At 40.5% G+C, this 16,881-nt stretch overlaps 1 protein-coding gene and 1 long non-coding RNA gene across 10 annotated transcripts in view; one reads left to right on the forward strand and one right to left on the reverse strand.

Annotated features, from left to right (window-relative positions):
- Nucleotides 1-16,881, forward strand: part of TENM1 (teneurin transmembrane protein 1) — a 1,180,670-nt gene that overhangs the window by 678,103 nt on the left and 485,686 nt on the right. For all 9 annotated transcript variants that reach the window (XM_068251163.1, XM_068251165.1, XM_068251162.1 and 6 more), the window contains one exon: nt 14,708-14,809. In XM_068251163.1, coding sequence (XP_068107264.1) covers nt 14,708-14,809 — 102 coding nt within the window. The remainder of the gene's footprint in view (nt 1-14,707; nt 14,810-16,881) is intronic.
- Nucleotides 1-16,881, reverse strand: part of LOC137529146 (uncharacterized) — a 204,838-nt gene that overhangs the window by 88,029 nt on the left and 99,928 nt on the right. The window lies entirely within an intron of this gene.

Below are 16,881 nucleotides of genomic sequence, written 5' to 3' on the forward strand. Positions count from 1 at the left end.
ATTTAAAGTTTGCAAAAGAGCACCTGGATGGTCCACAGCAGTACTGGCAAAATATTCTGTGGGATGAAACCAAAGTTGAGTTGTTTGGAAGAAACACACAATACTATGTGTGGAGAAAAAGAAGCACAGCACACCAACATCAAAACCTCATCCCAACTGTGAAGTATGGTGGTGGGGGCATCATGGTTTGTGGCTGTTTTGCTGCGTCAGGGCCTGGACGGATTGCTATCATCGATGGAAAAATGAATTTCAAAGATTATCAAGACATTTTGCAGGAGAACTTAAGACTATGGCTTCAATTCATCAAAGGGTGTTCGATAACAAAATCCCAGTCCTTAAAATACTGCATTCAGTATTTTACACTTCACTGTGCTAATTCATCAATATTTTCACACATGTGGTAGATGTTCAGTAAGTTACCGAAGAGGTCCGTGCAGTGAGGGCATTACAATAGGAAAGAGGCAGCACCGACATCCCTATACATGTGCCTTTTATATTTGTTGTGCTGCCTCTGCTCTTGCTGAATCTGTCTCATTAGTCTTAAGTTTCTATTTACTTACCACAGCTTAGATGAACTGCTGAGAAACATTACACATTCCCTGCTTAGGTCATTTTACCACAAGCTCCCACTTGCATCCCTGCATATTTAAACAGGCACTCAAGGGGTTACACTACCGAAGGGTGCCTAGAAAAGAAGGGTGCCTGGAAAATAACTCTAATTCTTTTCTCTCCCCTGGCTGCCTGGGGGGGGTCTGTTCCACCCGAGAAGCCTGGCCAACCTATCAGCAGCACTTGCAGGGGACAGGGGAGGTTTCTATGGTCCTGTCACACACGGAGAAGGCATTCCAAGCTCCTTATCGCCAGGGGAGAGCTGGAGATAAACACCGCACATGTTATCGAATGCTGTGAGCTTGATGAATTAACATTTGCTGACATTTTACTGACATGTGTTGAGGTAATCACTTAACAAGTCGGTAATTTATCTCTCTGCACAGGAATGTCTGCTTCTCATGCGGTAACTGCTTTGATGAATTAACATTTTACTAAGTGCTCCGTAAAGTCAGCTGTTTTCAGCATTACCGAATGCGGTAATGCTTGATGAATTGAAGCCTATCTGTCCACCAGCTGAAGCTCAGCAGAAGATGAATGTTGCTACAGGACAACAATCCCAAAGCATAGTCATAGACCTGACCTCACCGCATTTGAGATGCTTTGGCATGACCTCAAGAAAGCGATTTACATCAGACATCCCAAGACTATTGCTGAACTGAAACAGTTCTGTAAAAAGGAACGGTCAAAAATTACTCCTGACCGTTGTGCACATCTGATCTGCAACTACAGGAAACATTTGGTTAACATTATTGCTGCCAAAGGAGGTTCAACCAGTTATTATATCCAAGGGTTCACATACCTTTTCCATCTGCACTGTGAATGTTTCATGGTGTGTTCAATTAAAAAACATGGAAACATTACATTTTTTGTGTGGTATTAGTTTAAGCAGACTGTGATTGTCTATTGTTATGACTTAAATGACTAGATCACATTTTATGACCGATTTGTGCAGAAATCTATATAATTCCAAAGGGTTCACATTCTTTTTACTACTACTGTATATATACTGTATAATACCTATTTAAGTATGTAGGGGTATTGTATAAACCTTTGCCTTTACGGCATTGGTATGGAATATGTTATAGATAAACCCTGTATGTTTTAGTATACACTATCTGCTAGTGAGAAAGTGAGAACTGCCGGAGCAAAACCATGGCCAATAATTAACCACTGAATTCAACATTTGCCATCTTCTGATGGGTGCTCACACACATTTCCATTTGCAAGCATGAGTAATTTTGTTTAGTTAGTCCATAAGCACAGTTACATTTGAGTGATTGTGGATTTATGCATTTTCCGTAAATCAGTCCCAAAATGTCTTTGAAAGAACCCTGGCTGCTGCAGACACTGACTTGCCTCCTATTTTCAGGAGAGAATCAAATGACTGATTGCTATGGAATACCTGAGATAAGGCCTGCACGACTGGTGTGTCTGCAGTTCCTTGTCCATAGCATAAAGATGCTCACTCAGCTGGCACAAGCAAGCAATTTCATGCCATACTGCCACACAAATGTAGGCATTTGGATATTATGGCTGCTCTCCAATGTCTATGGACTGCTTAAGCAAACATAAGTATTATCTACAGTTCTGTGGCTTATGCTTATCTCCTATCAATATGTATTAATGAAAGTAGATATGGTGCTGCAAACAGGTCTGCATAGAGTATAACAAAGGTATTTTGTAGATATTAGGATAATTCCTACTGTAAATTGAATGTTTAAAATAGTAAATGAACTGATAATGATTGCAGATTAATCTGTTTGCATAACTGTATAGGTCATTTTTGGCTGTGATTTTGGTTTTATTAGTTAATTCAAGCAATTAAATTAAATTAATTGAGCAATTAAGTTAATGAATTTGCTTTATTAGAACAATAATTTGTTAACTACCTTGTCATGTATGTTAATTGCAGTATAAATTGAATGTTATGAAATAGTAAATTAATTGATAGTAATTGCAGATTAAGGTGTTTGCTTAATTGTATAGGTCATGTTTGGCTGTGATTTTAGTTTTATTAGTTAGTTTAGGCAATTGAATTAAGTTAATCAATTTGCTTTATTAGAGCAATAATTTGTTAATTACCTCACCATGTATATTCATTGATTGTGTTATAAGCAGATGGATGATGTGATTGATGGCCATAATTATATTTATTGGTTTGTTAATTGCACCAGTTTATAGATATTTGTATTTCTTGTGTTTTTCATTTTTAATTGTTACATAGTTTAAATAATTCAGAAATCAGTATCTACTCATATGGAGGCTTGTTCATGTTGGTGATCTATGCCTACAATTGTTTTCCTTGTGGCACATTTTACTGGCAAGTATATTATGGCAAAAAATAGTCATTGCTGAGTATCTCCACTGTCATTTTATACAATTCTCCACTGGAATTAAAAAACCTTTCCATGGTGTGCTCCTTGGTGTAGACTGTGGGCCTCTACATTTACAACTGTAGAGCCTCTCCATTAAATAAAAAAGAGGTAGATGCTTATATAGGTATCTAAGAATATAAAAATGCATGAAAGGCCCTAACATCCAAAAATAAAGTCAGATCTAGATATGGAAGGAAAAGGTTCACATTAAGGAGTCAATTAAAATGTTACCAGTGAACCTAAAAATAAATATAAAATAAACAATACAGTTCATAAAAAATAGACTCATAAGCCACATAAATACATGGAACATAAAAAAAAGGAAACATTCTAGTGAGTGTCAATAACATTTAACATAGACTAAGGCCCATATGCAATTCACTTTTCCACGTGAGTTTTCTCCTAGGTGAAATGTTCAAACTTGCCAATAAAATGCATTTTAAACCATCAGCAAGCAAACAAATTATTAAAAATAATTTTGATGGTACTTTTTTCATTGCAAAGTGCTAAAAAGTTAATATAAATCGAAGATGAAAACCCAGGAAAACTCGCAGGAGAAAAAGTTAATTGCATATGACCCCGAGTGTCAAATAATGCAAACCAGGAGTTACCAGGTCAAGTAGACATAACAATTCCTACAATCTGCACCCAGTTGACCTGCAGCCCTTTCTAGAGCACAAGGGATACTGTATTTGCCCCTCTGAACACATGTCAAATGAATTTGGGAGGTTTTTTTTAGCAGAAAAAACAACAACAACCTTGGGGGTTAAAATATATCTATCTTAGAGCTGTCTTGACCAAGAGTCACAAAAATTCAATTTGTAGTTGGCTTCCATTTATTCACTCATAAGCTCATTCTAAAAGAGAAGTTATCTAGAAATCAAGATGTATCACCTTTTCCTACCTTTTCTGGTGCTACAGTGCCTACAAAACATATTCCAGGATTTGGACACACTGAACACACTTCTGGTACTTGCAGCTGACTATCAGCACTCTAATTCACCCATTCAGCATTGACACACAATCTTATCTCTCCTTGGATAATTTCACATGGAATTTTTATAGGGAGAAATTTATTTACTACCCCCACCCCCCTTTCAAATGTCTATGTCTATGCATTGTACCACATTTCCTAACCAATGGGGCACAGCAATTTTTATCCATTGAACTTTTCTAATGAACTGAAAAAGGCCCTTACTCAGTGGCGTAGCTAAGGAGCTGTGGGCCCCGATGCGAGTTTTACAATGGGGCCCCCCAGGCACTCTATACATAACAATTGATACGGCGCACCAAAACCTGCCAATGGCAACTGCAGTGTCAGAGGTGCAAGAAGGGGATGGGGAAGAGCTTGTTAATGTTTACCACTACTCAATGTATATATAGAAGTGATTATTATCAGCACAGGACCAATAGAGAACTAATACTGTAGTTGAGGGAGGGCCCTTCGGGGCCCCTCTGGCCCAAGGGCCCCGATGCGGTCGCTACCGCTGCACCCCCTATTGCTACGCCCCTGCCCTTACTCTATTACAGTGCCCTATTATCATCAGGCCCTCAGATAAGGATGGTAACATAGTGGTTATGGACAACTATTTCTATGTATCAGTCTGTGAAAAAAAGTACTTAAAGCGTACCTGAAGTGACATGAGACATGATGAGATAAACACACACACATATAGTACTACTAAGAAAAAAATTATTTTTCTGTTTTCAAGTACAGCAACAGTAAAAAAAAATTAAGTTGTCATATGTGTAAATAAGCTTGTTTGAGCTTTTTTACAGCTTGTTGAATTTAGTCTGGTTTAAATAGAAGCTAAAAGGCTGATATCTGTCAGGGAAAGGCGAGATAAGGAGGTTTTGCTGCAGAAAAGTTCAAAGGGTCATTACTTCTGCTATTTTGTTCCAGCTTAAAGAGACTCTGAAGCGTGTCTAAATTCACTTTTTTAACTTGTAGCCATGTTAAGAACTATAAGCCCTGCTAAACCGCTGCTATCCCGCAGCAAAACGAGGGGTTTATACACCCCAAATCCCCTCTCCTAACTCCGAGGTGCGCTTCCGGATGAGGCAGAGCTTATGGCTGTAGCTCTGCCTCTTAGCGCGTCAATCCCCGCTGATTGCTGCCTCTCCCCGCCCCTCTTAATCTTCCTTCACAGAGAGGGGCGGGGAGAGGCAGAGTTCCGTGTGGCGATTGACACGCATGGAGGCAGAGCTGCAGCTGAAAGCTCTGCCTCCACGAGCACCAAAATGCATGACCAAGAAAGTCGTGGATTTTGCAGGGGGGATTTGGGGGGAGTAAACCCCTCGTTTTGCCGCAGGATAGTGGCGGTTTAGCAGGGCTTATAGTTCTTAACTTGGCTACAAGTTAAAAAAGTGAATTTAGACACGCTTCAGAGTCTCTTTAAAGAAAACCTGAGATGGGGTTCTGACAATGCAATCCACATACAGAGGCTGGGTCTGCATATACTGCCCAACCTCTGTTGCTATTTCAATACCCCCTAAGCCCCCCCTGCGCTCTGCTATCCCCCATAAATCATAGCCGCGCTGTTGACACACTGCGTGTCACAGTGGGCTGTGTTTATCTCTGCACTGTCAGTCTGCTGCTCCTCCCGCCTCCTGCATAGCTCTGGTCCCTCCAATCAGCGGGGAGGGAAGGGACGCGTGCAGGACCGGAGCTATGCAGGAGGCGGGGGGAGCACGCAGAGTGACAGTACAGATGTAAACACAGCTCGCACAGCGCGGCTGTGATTTATGGGGGATTGCAGAGCGCAGGGGGAACTTAGGGGGGGTTGAAATAGCAACAGAGGCTGGGCAGTATAGGCAGACCCAGCCTCTGTACGTGGATTGCATTGTCAGAACCCCACCTCAGGTTCTCTTTAACTGCAACTGTCTGATGCAATCTTAAAAAAGTAGGTATAAAACTGAAAATAAAAATATGAGACTCTATTCTATACTACCAATTAATTATCTCATAATTCAGTTTTTTGTTTTTCACTTCAGATTCACTTTAAGAAGAATTGGTATCAGCCTCTTAGGTCTTTCTTTCATTTGTATATCTAGCCTCCAACATGACTTACATCAATAAGTAAAAAATACTCAGATCTGAATTCATTCCTTGTTTCCTTCCTGATTAAAATAATCTGACATTTAGTGAAACCTTTTAGAAAAGTTATGGGATGCATTTATAAAGCTGCAATGATATGCCACTTTATAATTCATCACAGCACTTTGGAAAACAAACTTCAGCTTTCTCTAAATAGGCCAAAATATTGTTTTTAGCCCTGCTATGAAGAAAATTCCCCCAGATTGTGCAGCATTGTTCTTTCTACTGCAGTCAGTTCCCTATTGACTGGATCATTTCAGCTACAGTTGATTATAATCAGACTGAGCTGATTATTTTATACCCACTAGAGCAGTTCCTGTTGAAAGCTCTCCGATGTTTGTTTTAGGGGAAAAAATAGTTATTCAAGAATACAGTGCATTTAACACGTAAATGATTATTTAGTTTACATCTGTCCATTATATTGAATTAAAGTTCATTGTATTTGTCAAAACAATAAAAGAAAAACCCTCAAATGTGCAAACAGAAATGGTGCAAAAGTAATTTGGTATAAAAAGGGATTAAAAGGTTGATAGAATAGATACTTAGATTCAGCAAAGTAAGCCTGTGTTACAGGCATGTGCCCTACACTAACTGATTGGCATGTTTTTCAGGTTTTCCAAATTGTTCTCTGTCTGTTTTTTTTTTTCTCCTTTCTCGCCTCACCCGAACCACTACACTTAATGATTTTTTTGTTATTGATTACACCTTACTTATACCTAACCCCAGTGTTTCCCCTTAACATAAACTACCGGTACTTCTTGACACATAACCCTAACCTTCCCTTTAACATTACTATTGCGGTTTCGGCCACGATTCCGCAGAGTTTCCCCGCACATGAATCGCACGGGGAAACTCTGCCACAGGGGATAACGGCGCCATGGCCGAATCACTTGCGGGAGCGATTCGGCCGGAACCCCCTGTAGAATTCGCGGTGGAGGCTGCGAATCCCATAGCCGTGCATGGCACGGCTCATGGGATTTGCCTGCGATCCCGCCCACCCGCTCAGTGCCGACGTGCCTCTACGCGACGCACGCCGCACTAGTGGAAACGAGCCCTAATCCTTTCTTGATGACTAACTCCAACCTCTCCCCTTAACTTTTTCTCCTAACATTGCTTAACTTTAAGCTAAACTTACCCTTCTAACACTTTCCTACTCTGTCCCCTAAAACCAATTATCTTAATCTATGCCGGACTGTAACTGATATTCAGTCCTTTCTCCCACAGCCATTATGTACCTGATGTTGTTGACACCAATAGCAGATACCTGCTGATAACTTAGCTAGCTGAAGATAACACAGAACCCAAAGCTTGGCACCACAGCCATGTATTGGTTCCAAATCCACTGGTTCAATTTTCCAAGTGCCTTTACATTAATTTTCAAATTGCAATCACATGATTTCCGAAAATGGAAAACAAAAATCGGAAAATGGAAATCGGAATTCTGCGGACATCCGATTTACCACAACTCTGTAATTTTAGCCCAATCACAGAACATCGGACCAATCAGACAATATAGAATTTTTCTGCAAAATTTTAATTTCAGACCAATCACAAGATTTTTGTTGTTTTTACGATTTCCGTTTTTCCAATTTCCAGTTTTTTTCTTTTCATTTTTTTGCATTCTCTGATGCAATACGTGACTAATAAAATGTTCCTCGAAAATCGGAAATTGGAAAAATGAAAATAGGAGATTTGGAAAAATGGAAAAACTGAAAATTTGGAAATAGGAATTTCAGCAGAATCGGAAATTGGCATTTCCGACCTATGAATTACAATTAATCACAAGTATGTCTGCCCAATACATTTTGCCCAAACTCTTGAACTATATAGGGAGTTTTGAGGCAACTTTAACTGATAATGACAAACCAAAACGAAAAACTGTAAGCTTTTTCCATTACCCATTGAATATAGGTATGTGAAGTAGTTAACTCTAAAGAAGGAAACACAAAAACTGTACCTTGCAAAACCAAATCACAGTTAGTATCACCTCTAACTTCACAGTGTATGCAAATTTATCTGACACTTTCAGTTTTTGTAAGGTTTACGTAAAAGATATTTTCTTGAGTCAGTGTGTATGTAGTTTATCAGATAATGTTAACAGCTGACAGTCATTATACCAGACGCACCTGTGCCTCGCTATGTAGACAAGTCTGAATGCAGTATTCTCAGGATGACACATCATGACAATGAGAACACGTGCAGCTTAACTACTTTATAACAGTACCAACAGAAGTGCAATTACATTTAGTGTTAAAAATATCACTTGAGGAGAGAAACCAAGAAGTAGTTTTAGATTTAAAGCAAACCTGGGAAGTTTTCAATGCCCAAATATGGATATTTACCTCAAGACAGGGAATCTCTGGATTCTGCGGAGGCTTCCCCCTTCCTCCTCCACCAGCTCAATCCAGCGATGAGACCCCCCAAAGTGTTGTCCCACCTGCGCCTGCTCAGTAGCCATGCCAAGCCCGATCAGGTCCATGCTACTACACAGACACAGATGACTTGCGTGTCCGCAGTATCATGGACTCGATCGCCAGAGCCCAAATGGGTTCATGCTAGTGTGCATGTGTGAGCTTGACAAATAATTTTTCAGGGGGTCCCTGCACTGGAATGGGAGGGTGGAAGAGGACTGGAGAAGCCTCTCCAGGATCCAGAGGATTCCCTCTCCCGAGGTGAGTACCCTGTGAAGAGTCTTTCACACAGAGTCCATTGTGTTGTGATTAGATTGCAATGCAACCCTCTCCAATAAAATCACATCAGGTAGTAACATTGAGATGCAACCATACAGTAAGGCATACAGTACATTGCAAGTATGCCTCACTACCTCTGTAAACACAAGAATTACCCGGTTAACAAACAGAATCCTGTTCCTTACTGCATCATATACAGCCACACTGCACTTTATGTGAAAGTCCCTTAGAATTATCATTGCATTGTGTTTCAATGCGATGATATTGGCCATTGCGATGCAGGTCAGGCAGGGATCACACTTTTGTCTGCAGGGATCACACTTTTGTCGGCAGGAACCACAGATGATATGTGCTTTTTGTGTGCACATACGCATTTGTTTACAATAGCCAGTGATGGCAAATTGGCAATGAGGAAACCCATGCCTTGTGTGGAAAAGTAGTGCAAGTTGTATCTCTTTTTTTGAACGCTATGCAGAACTGCAGATGTATCCTAAAAACACAGCAGCGTTTTCCCATTGCTACAAAATGCTGTTGAAGTGCACAAGTGTGATTCCTCCCTAAAACACCTACAGTGACAGGAATATGAAGGCTGATATATTTATGGTGGTGGTGTTACTATGCGGCAGAGAACCTCATGTCATGTCTGCGCACGGCTGTGGCAGTGCTCAGATGTGACTTCATGATGGGCCACCTGTCTAGCACTGTTACTGAGTGCCTGGCCGGTGCACAAGAGCAGCTGACAGGCGGTGAATCCACTGCCTTCAGCCGCTCATATGAAAGAGGCCGTAAGGTAAAAGGTACAGGTTTTATTCTTCAGATTAACATATAAAGCTTAATACAAACCAAAACATTTACGTTAGTTTAAAGTGTACCTGAGACAGGGGGATATCGAAAAATTATACATACCTGGGGCTTCCTTTAGCCCCCTTCAGGCTGATCGCTCCCTTGTTGTCCTCCTGCACTGCCTGGAACCTCCACTATTTGGCCCCTAAAGTCCTTCAGTCCAGGCCAGTTGGAGCATGCGCAGTCTGCCTGCATGCTCCCCCAATCCCTGCACTTGTGCAATAGTACTTTGTAGGCACAGAACGCTCCAGGCAATGGGATGGGAGCATGATGGAGCCACACATGCGCAGTATGCCCCAGACTGAAGGACTTTATGGTCCGAATAGCAGAGGATCCCGGCGACGCAGGATAACGGTGAGAGAGCGATCAGCCTGAAGGGGGCTGGAGGAAGCCCCAAGTATGTATCATTTTTTTATATTCCCCCAGTCTCAAGTTCCCTTTAAGATTGCATAGAAAGTATTAAAAATATTGTATGGTTTCAAATTTTTCTCTGTGTCACCATCTGGTACATTTGTATTTTATTCATTTTTAAATGGGTTTTCATACTTTTTGCTCAATCCCTTATGTTTCTTTCAAAGTATAATGCACACAGCAGTCTGTGCACAAGAATACTACACAGGATGGTCCTACAAACCTGGATGGTTAATACATGTTTATGACAAAAGTTTTTTTCAGGGTCACATAACAACATAGGAAGGGTTACTGAAATACTAAAAACTGGACAGTTGTATGAATGCAGTTGTGTGAATGCACCAACATAAAGAACATTTTTTTTAAATTATTTCTTTAAAGTAAGTGTGTCCCCCAAACCAACAGCATATGCAAAACAATATATTGTTTCCTAATTAAATGGCTGGTTGCTCTTAGGTGGCAAAATTGTATGATGTTCACTGGGGTTGAATTTTAGTTGCAGTCCCAAAATACAGGCTGTCCTGGACTTGTAAAATATAAATATTACTGTTTTAAACTTGTGCAGTTGCGCAGCCAGTAATTTACTAATCTGTCAGCAACCCTGCGTGTTTCATAGAAACAGGGTGAGGGTTGCATGGTTTTGCCATATACTAAACAAAGTTCAATAAGTTTAGGCCACATTTGCAGGAAAACTATACAGTATGATTAGTGTTCTTCATCCACGGAACTTCATATGATTGGGCTCATGGTATTTTACTTCAGTCAGGACATTTATTCATAACACAGGGAGATCTCAGCTAGCTTTCACTTTTCTGACACAGCAAATCGGATCATTTTCAATTTGAAGAAGTATAGGGGCACATCATAAGGATGAGTGGGTGAACGCAAAATGCAGTTTTGCCTGAGGCTAAAGTGAAGCTGACTTCTGGTGCACGCAGGAACTTCTGCTGTGAAGAAGGAAGTCTCCAGATAATGGCATGTGGTGTGGAGTGCATCGACAGAGACGTAGGGGAGTTAACCCTTCTTGTTGTGGCCCGTGTGCACAAGTAGTCAGGTTCAGTTTCACCTCACGTCATAAACAATACTATGGAATACTTGGCGTACATATGTATGCTTCACCAGTCGGTTGGGCGCAGGGCGAGCCGAATGGCGTCTCTCCCTGCTGCTGCAAAACTCCCCAGCGGCGTTACATACTATTCCCCCTCCGAGTTGTTGCAACTCAGAGGGAGATGTAATTGTCTCATGTATCATATCTTCTGATCCTTTATACAATTACCAAAAGGTTCATCATGCAAAGGTTGGTAAAATATTCAGCAGCAAGTGGCAAATCTCCCTATCTACAGAGAATGTATGAAGCCTGTGCATATTTGTGGGCTGTGGATTCGATTTTTATACCTCATTAGCTGTAGGGACATTGAATAAAGGAATCATTCATTTTCCTTCAAGTCCCTCTATGTGCAGAGATGTTCCTATTTTATATTTTATTGTACACGGGTTCATGTTTGAAGTGATAGCAGCCTAATTTCATGGCATTCACGTCACATCTGCTTTAGTAAATTTCCCCTTCTATACCTGTGTGAAGCTTTGTACAGTCATTAGATAACAGTTTCCCAGCCTGATCATTTGATGTTAGATTGGTACAAGATCTTATGCCTGAACAAATGTCATTTATACTCTAAGAGGATTCACTTGGTAGAATAGCAATCAGCTGCAGCAAGAGGGCTCCAGTTTATTTTTACCTGTCCTCCACCTTAGGAAATTAAATGTGCACTCCACTGAGTCAGTCATACACATCTGTACAAAGAATGTTAATCACATAGAAATATAGAAGTCAGATTGTTCTTTGAACTGCCATCTAATGTGTGTGCCAGGACTCTAAAGACTTTTTTTTACCCTAAGACACCTGGTTGAAAAGGCAGATGGCCAGCTTGCCATCGGTGAAAATCTTGTGCAAGAATGATTGGCAGCTCAGGAGCTACAGTCACTTCCTGTTCACATTAGTTTGGTGCACTTTTCAAAGTACAGAACTATAGTTCCCTTGGTGTAAGCGTGCATTAAAAAATAAAGCAGCAATTCATTTGAAATGGCACATGTTTCTGTGAATAAAGAATCCCTCATTGTGAAATCACTGTGTGAATTTTTATAAGTGCACTTAGACTAGGAATACTTTAAGCTTTTTTTTTCACCTGGGATACTGAAAGTGATGAATTCACTGCCTTTAAGCTTCTCCTATGCACTGGCTGGGTGTTTACTAGAGTGTTTACTAGAGTTGTGCATTCACCATGGAAAGACAGTCACTATACTGATTTACATCTGAGCCAGTGGCTTAGAAATAGGGGATGCAGATGTTGCAACCTGGATCAGAGGGCCCTATTAGGATCCTTCTTTCATCCATCCTATTAGCTTTTCATTGGTGTTATACTGGTAATGAACACCTCTATATGTGCATTGCATAGGAGTAATCCTTAAAGAGGAACTCCAGTAAAAATGATGTAATAAAAAAGTGCTTCATTTTTACAATAATTATGTATAAATGCTTTAGTCAGTGTTTGCCCCATTGTAAAAGCTTTCCTCTCCCTGATTTACATTATGACATTTATCACATGGTGACATTTTTACTGCTGGCAGGTGATGTCGCTGCTTGCTTTTTTTGGCAGTTGGAAACAGCTGTAAACAGTTATTTCCCACAATGCAACGAGGTACACAGACAGGAAACTGCCAGGAAAATGGTCCTCACAGTCTCCTGTGGGAGGGGCTTCACCACAATATCAGCCATACAGAACCTCCTGATGGTCTGTTTGTGAAAGGAATAGATTTCTCATGGGAAAGGGGGTATCAGCTACTGATTGGGATGAAGTTCAATTCTTGGTCAAGGTTTCTCTTTAAAGATAAACTCTGACCAAGAATTTCACTTTATCCCAATCAGTAGCTGATACCCCCTTTTACATGAGAAATCTATTCCTTTTCACAAACAGACCATCAGGAGGTGCTGTATGGCTGATATTGTGGTGAAACCCCTCCCACAAAGAAATTCTGAGTACGTACTCTTGGCAGTTTCCTGTCTGTGAACCATGTTGCATTGTGGGAAATAGCTGTTTACAGCTGTTTCCAACTGCCAAAACAGCAAGCAGCAGCTACATCACTTGCCAGCAGTAAAAATGTCACCATGTGATAAATGTCAGAATATAAATCAGGGATTTAAAATGTTTTACAATGGGAAAACACTGACTAAATCATTTATACATAATTATTGTAAAAATGAAGCACTTTTTTATTACATTATTTTCACTGGAGTTCCTCTTTAAGTAACTGCTTCATTACGCTGATTATGCTTCTCTGACACTGTCCTAGGTTTTGGAGTTTCATATCAACAGAGTGCTTAGGGCCCCATGTAAAACTCACACAGGGGGTCCCAATCTCCTTAGCTACACCACTGATCTGAGTTTGGTCACAGTCGAGCTCAAACATAACATGACCAGGATTTTCTTTAACACTGACATGCATGGGGTTCAAATACTTCCATTGGTCTGAGTAAAATTGCATCCAAATGGTGCTGATGGACAGCAGACGAGAGGCTAACTTGCTGGACAAGTGCGCAGTTCAGCTGTCATTAAATTTTTCAGTAAATTTTATTGCCACTATAATTTACAGAGGGTGGTCTGTTGTCCTGTTTATAATAATGTTAACACTTGAATGACATAGTAGATGAAGCTGCCCTAATGTGTGTCAGTGCAATGAGCAGTATTATCTTCTCTAAACACAATTTAGCCTTACCTTTGTGAGTAGAAAGCATTGGAGATTTAGCATTTAGAGATTGGTCTGATGCTCACCTTCATTACATAACATGTTCTACAAAATTATAGATTGAGTTTCATCAGTTTGAAATTAAGGAATGAACCTAATCCGTTAATATGATCAACACCCACCTTCTTCTGCACTCCAGTTTTCATAAATGAAATGCTGACATTTATAGCTTAATGTTCCCTGTTCAATTTGTTAACTATGCAAACATTGCAGGTGCTGCTGTTTCTGAATGATCGTTGTCTGCTCGTCATAAATAATTATGATGTCCAGAGGACAATTTAGGCAACTGCTTTACTTATGGATCATTTCAAGTAAATGTGCAACATGATACATGAAGAATTAGTCATATCCGCCAGTAGTTCTAAATGATCTGTCACCGCTCCTTATTCTATATTTATCAAACCCAGTGCTGTTTTTTTTTTAGAAGCATGAATCTGACGGAGTCCAGCGAACAATTGTAATTACTGAGCTTTTGATGTATTGACAACATTAAACTTTTCAAGACTCCTACATAAAAGTAATCTTTTTCTATCTTGTATCGAACTGGAGCAGGCAACAGGGCAATTGCATATTAATCTTAGGAACAGAAGTCTATCCCATAATTTATTTGTTCGCTCTTACGTTCTTTACACTAAATTGCATTTTTGTAATGCCACTGATTCTATGACAATTTTATCCATGCGAGCAAAATTCGACGTGTTCAAATACTTATTGGAGTTCCTGTTGTATCGGAATAAAAGGCAGTGTGATTATTTTTACGGCAAAGGGAAATTTGCAGCAATTTCCCCGCAATTGAGTCACTTATAGCGTATTACATTTATGGCTGAATCCAAACTTTAACTTGGTATACTTTATTCCATTTTATTCACTCACAGAAATGATGGATGATTGCTCTACTAACTGTAATGGGAATGGAGAATGCATATCCGGCCACTGTCACTGCTTCCCAGGATTCCTGGGACCAGACTGCTCTAGAGGTATAAATCACCAATCTACATAATGCTTTTTTATATTTGACAAAATGAACTTGGCTTGCAAATTATCCTGTTTTTGTTTTGTTCATTTACCTTGCAATACATACGTTTATACAGAAAATAATGCATTTAAACCAACCCTTAAGCAAGTTAAAAAGAAAAAAGATATTTACCTATGTAGAGGATAGCTCGGGACCCCACAGTGCATCAGTCTCCCTTTTCCATGTGTTGCTCCCCATTTTCAACTTCCTTTTTCATAGGTAGCAACTCATCTTTCATGTTCAGGTGCCCCTTTTGGCTGCTGCTGCCCAAGACCCGCGCCTTGTGGCCTTCCCAGAAATCCGGCTCCTTCCAAGGATGAGTGGATCTGTAATGTGAATGTACGAGTCCGAGCTCACACATGCATAGTACGGCTGCACCGGCTTCAGAAGCACTTGGTGATATGAGTACTTCTGAAGTCTGCCGAGGAGTCCCAAAGGTGCGGGAATGGAACATGGGGGGATGGAGAGAGGACAGGGAAAGCACTATGTGATCCAGAGCCATCCCTCTACATAAGGGAGTATTTAACAATTTGTTTTTTACTTGCTTCAGGGTTGTTTTAAATCGCAACTCCAAAACTAAATAATTTTTTTTCCTTTTGAATAGTGGGGTTAGGTGAAAGAATACCCCTGTTATTGCTGTGCACTGTCCCCACCTGTGACAACTTTCTTCATTTCCTTTCCAGACAGGAAGTGTGCTGATCACAGATGACAGAAATATCTTTTGTAACATATGAAATTGTTGTTATTGTTGCCCTTTTTTTCCTCTCCTCATTACTAAGGGCCTTGTGTTGTGCAATAAAGCAATGGGCTTGATTCACCAAATGGTGCTGTTAGCACGGCTGTTAGCACGGCTTTTTGCACGTTTTAGTGTGAAAAACCGGGTGTCGTGCAAAAAAAAGGTTATCACGCGCAAAAACGTGTTCGTGTGTTAACGCAAATTTTTCACATGTTAACATTCACATTCGCACAATAACGCAAATGTATCATGCAAACACGACCGTTAACACATGAAAAATTTGCGTTGACGCGCAAACGTGAACTTTTGCGCATGGCAACCGTTATCACGTGAAATTTCGCGTGAAGCACTTTTCATAGCGTTTTAACAGTTAGCACCGTTTTGTGAATCAAGCCCAACATGTTACCATATATGAATGCACTATCCATGCAGTTGTGTAGGTATTTTCCCCTCTCCGCAATCCGCATTATAGCGCATCCCTTTATCCAAACATGAAGTCTATAGTGTGTTTCTGCATAACATGTGCAATAAGGTGTATATAGTAACAATTGACTAATATATGCTATAAAATAACAAAACTATTTTACGTACATGTTGTACGCATGTTATAACATGTGCAGTAAGCAACGAATATTGGGCCTGTTACACAAAAGGCCGCTAAACATGCCATGAGCAGGTAGTGTGCTGCAATTTTGCTGGCACTAATGCAAGCAAAGCACCAATAGTTACACTATTAGAGCCACGTGAAAATTATATTTAAGTAAATCCCAGAGAAGAGCTTTAAAGTGTACCCGAGCCGAAGCTCGGGTACACAACATCACATACTAATCTAAACAGAGGGAAGCCTCAGGATCCTATTCAGGGACGGATCTAGGGGGGAGCAGACGGGTCTCTTGCCCCAGGCGCAGTTTGTTGAATTCTTAAAAAGGCGGCAAAATTTGGATGGGGAATGGCAGTTTAGGCGCCAAAACCTGATCTTTAGGCTCCAAAACCTGACCTTTAGGCGCCAAAACTGGATGGGGAATGGCAGTTTAGGTGCCAAAACCTGACCTTTAGGCGCCAAAACCTGACCTTGCCCCAGGCGCAACTTGGTCTAGATCCGTCCCTGATCCTATTGAAGCTTCCTTCAGTGGTCTGCTGTTCCCCGTCTCTGAGCATTGCCACAAAGTATAGGGTACTGGGAAAAAACACAAAGACAACGGTCGCCCAAATTGTGCAGTATATCACAGGTAGATGGATAAATAAAGTGTTTGAAAAGGGAATACTCACAAAGGTGGGTTGCACACGGGGCAACCGAC

The sequence above is a fragment of the Hyperolius riggenbachi genome, chromosome 8 (assembly GCF_040937935.1).
Source record: "Hyperolius riggenbachi isolate aHypRig1 chromosome 8, aHypRig1.pri, whole genome shotgun sequence".
Classification (NCBI taxonomy): domain Eukaryota; kingdom Metazoa; phylum Chordata; class Amphibia; order Anura; family Hyperoliidae; genus Hyperolius; species Hyperolius riggenbachi.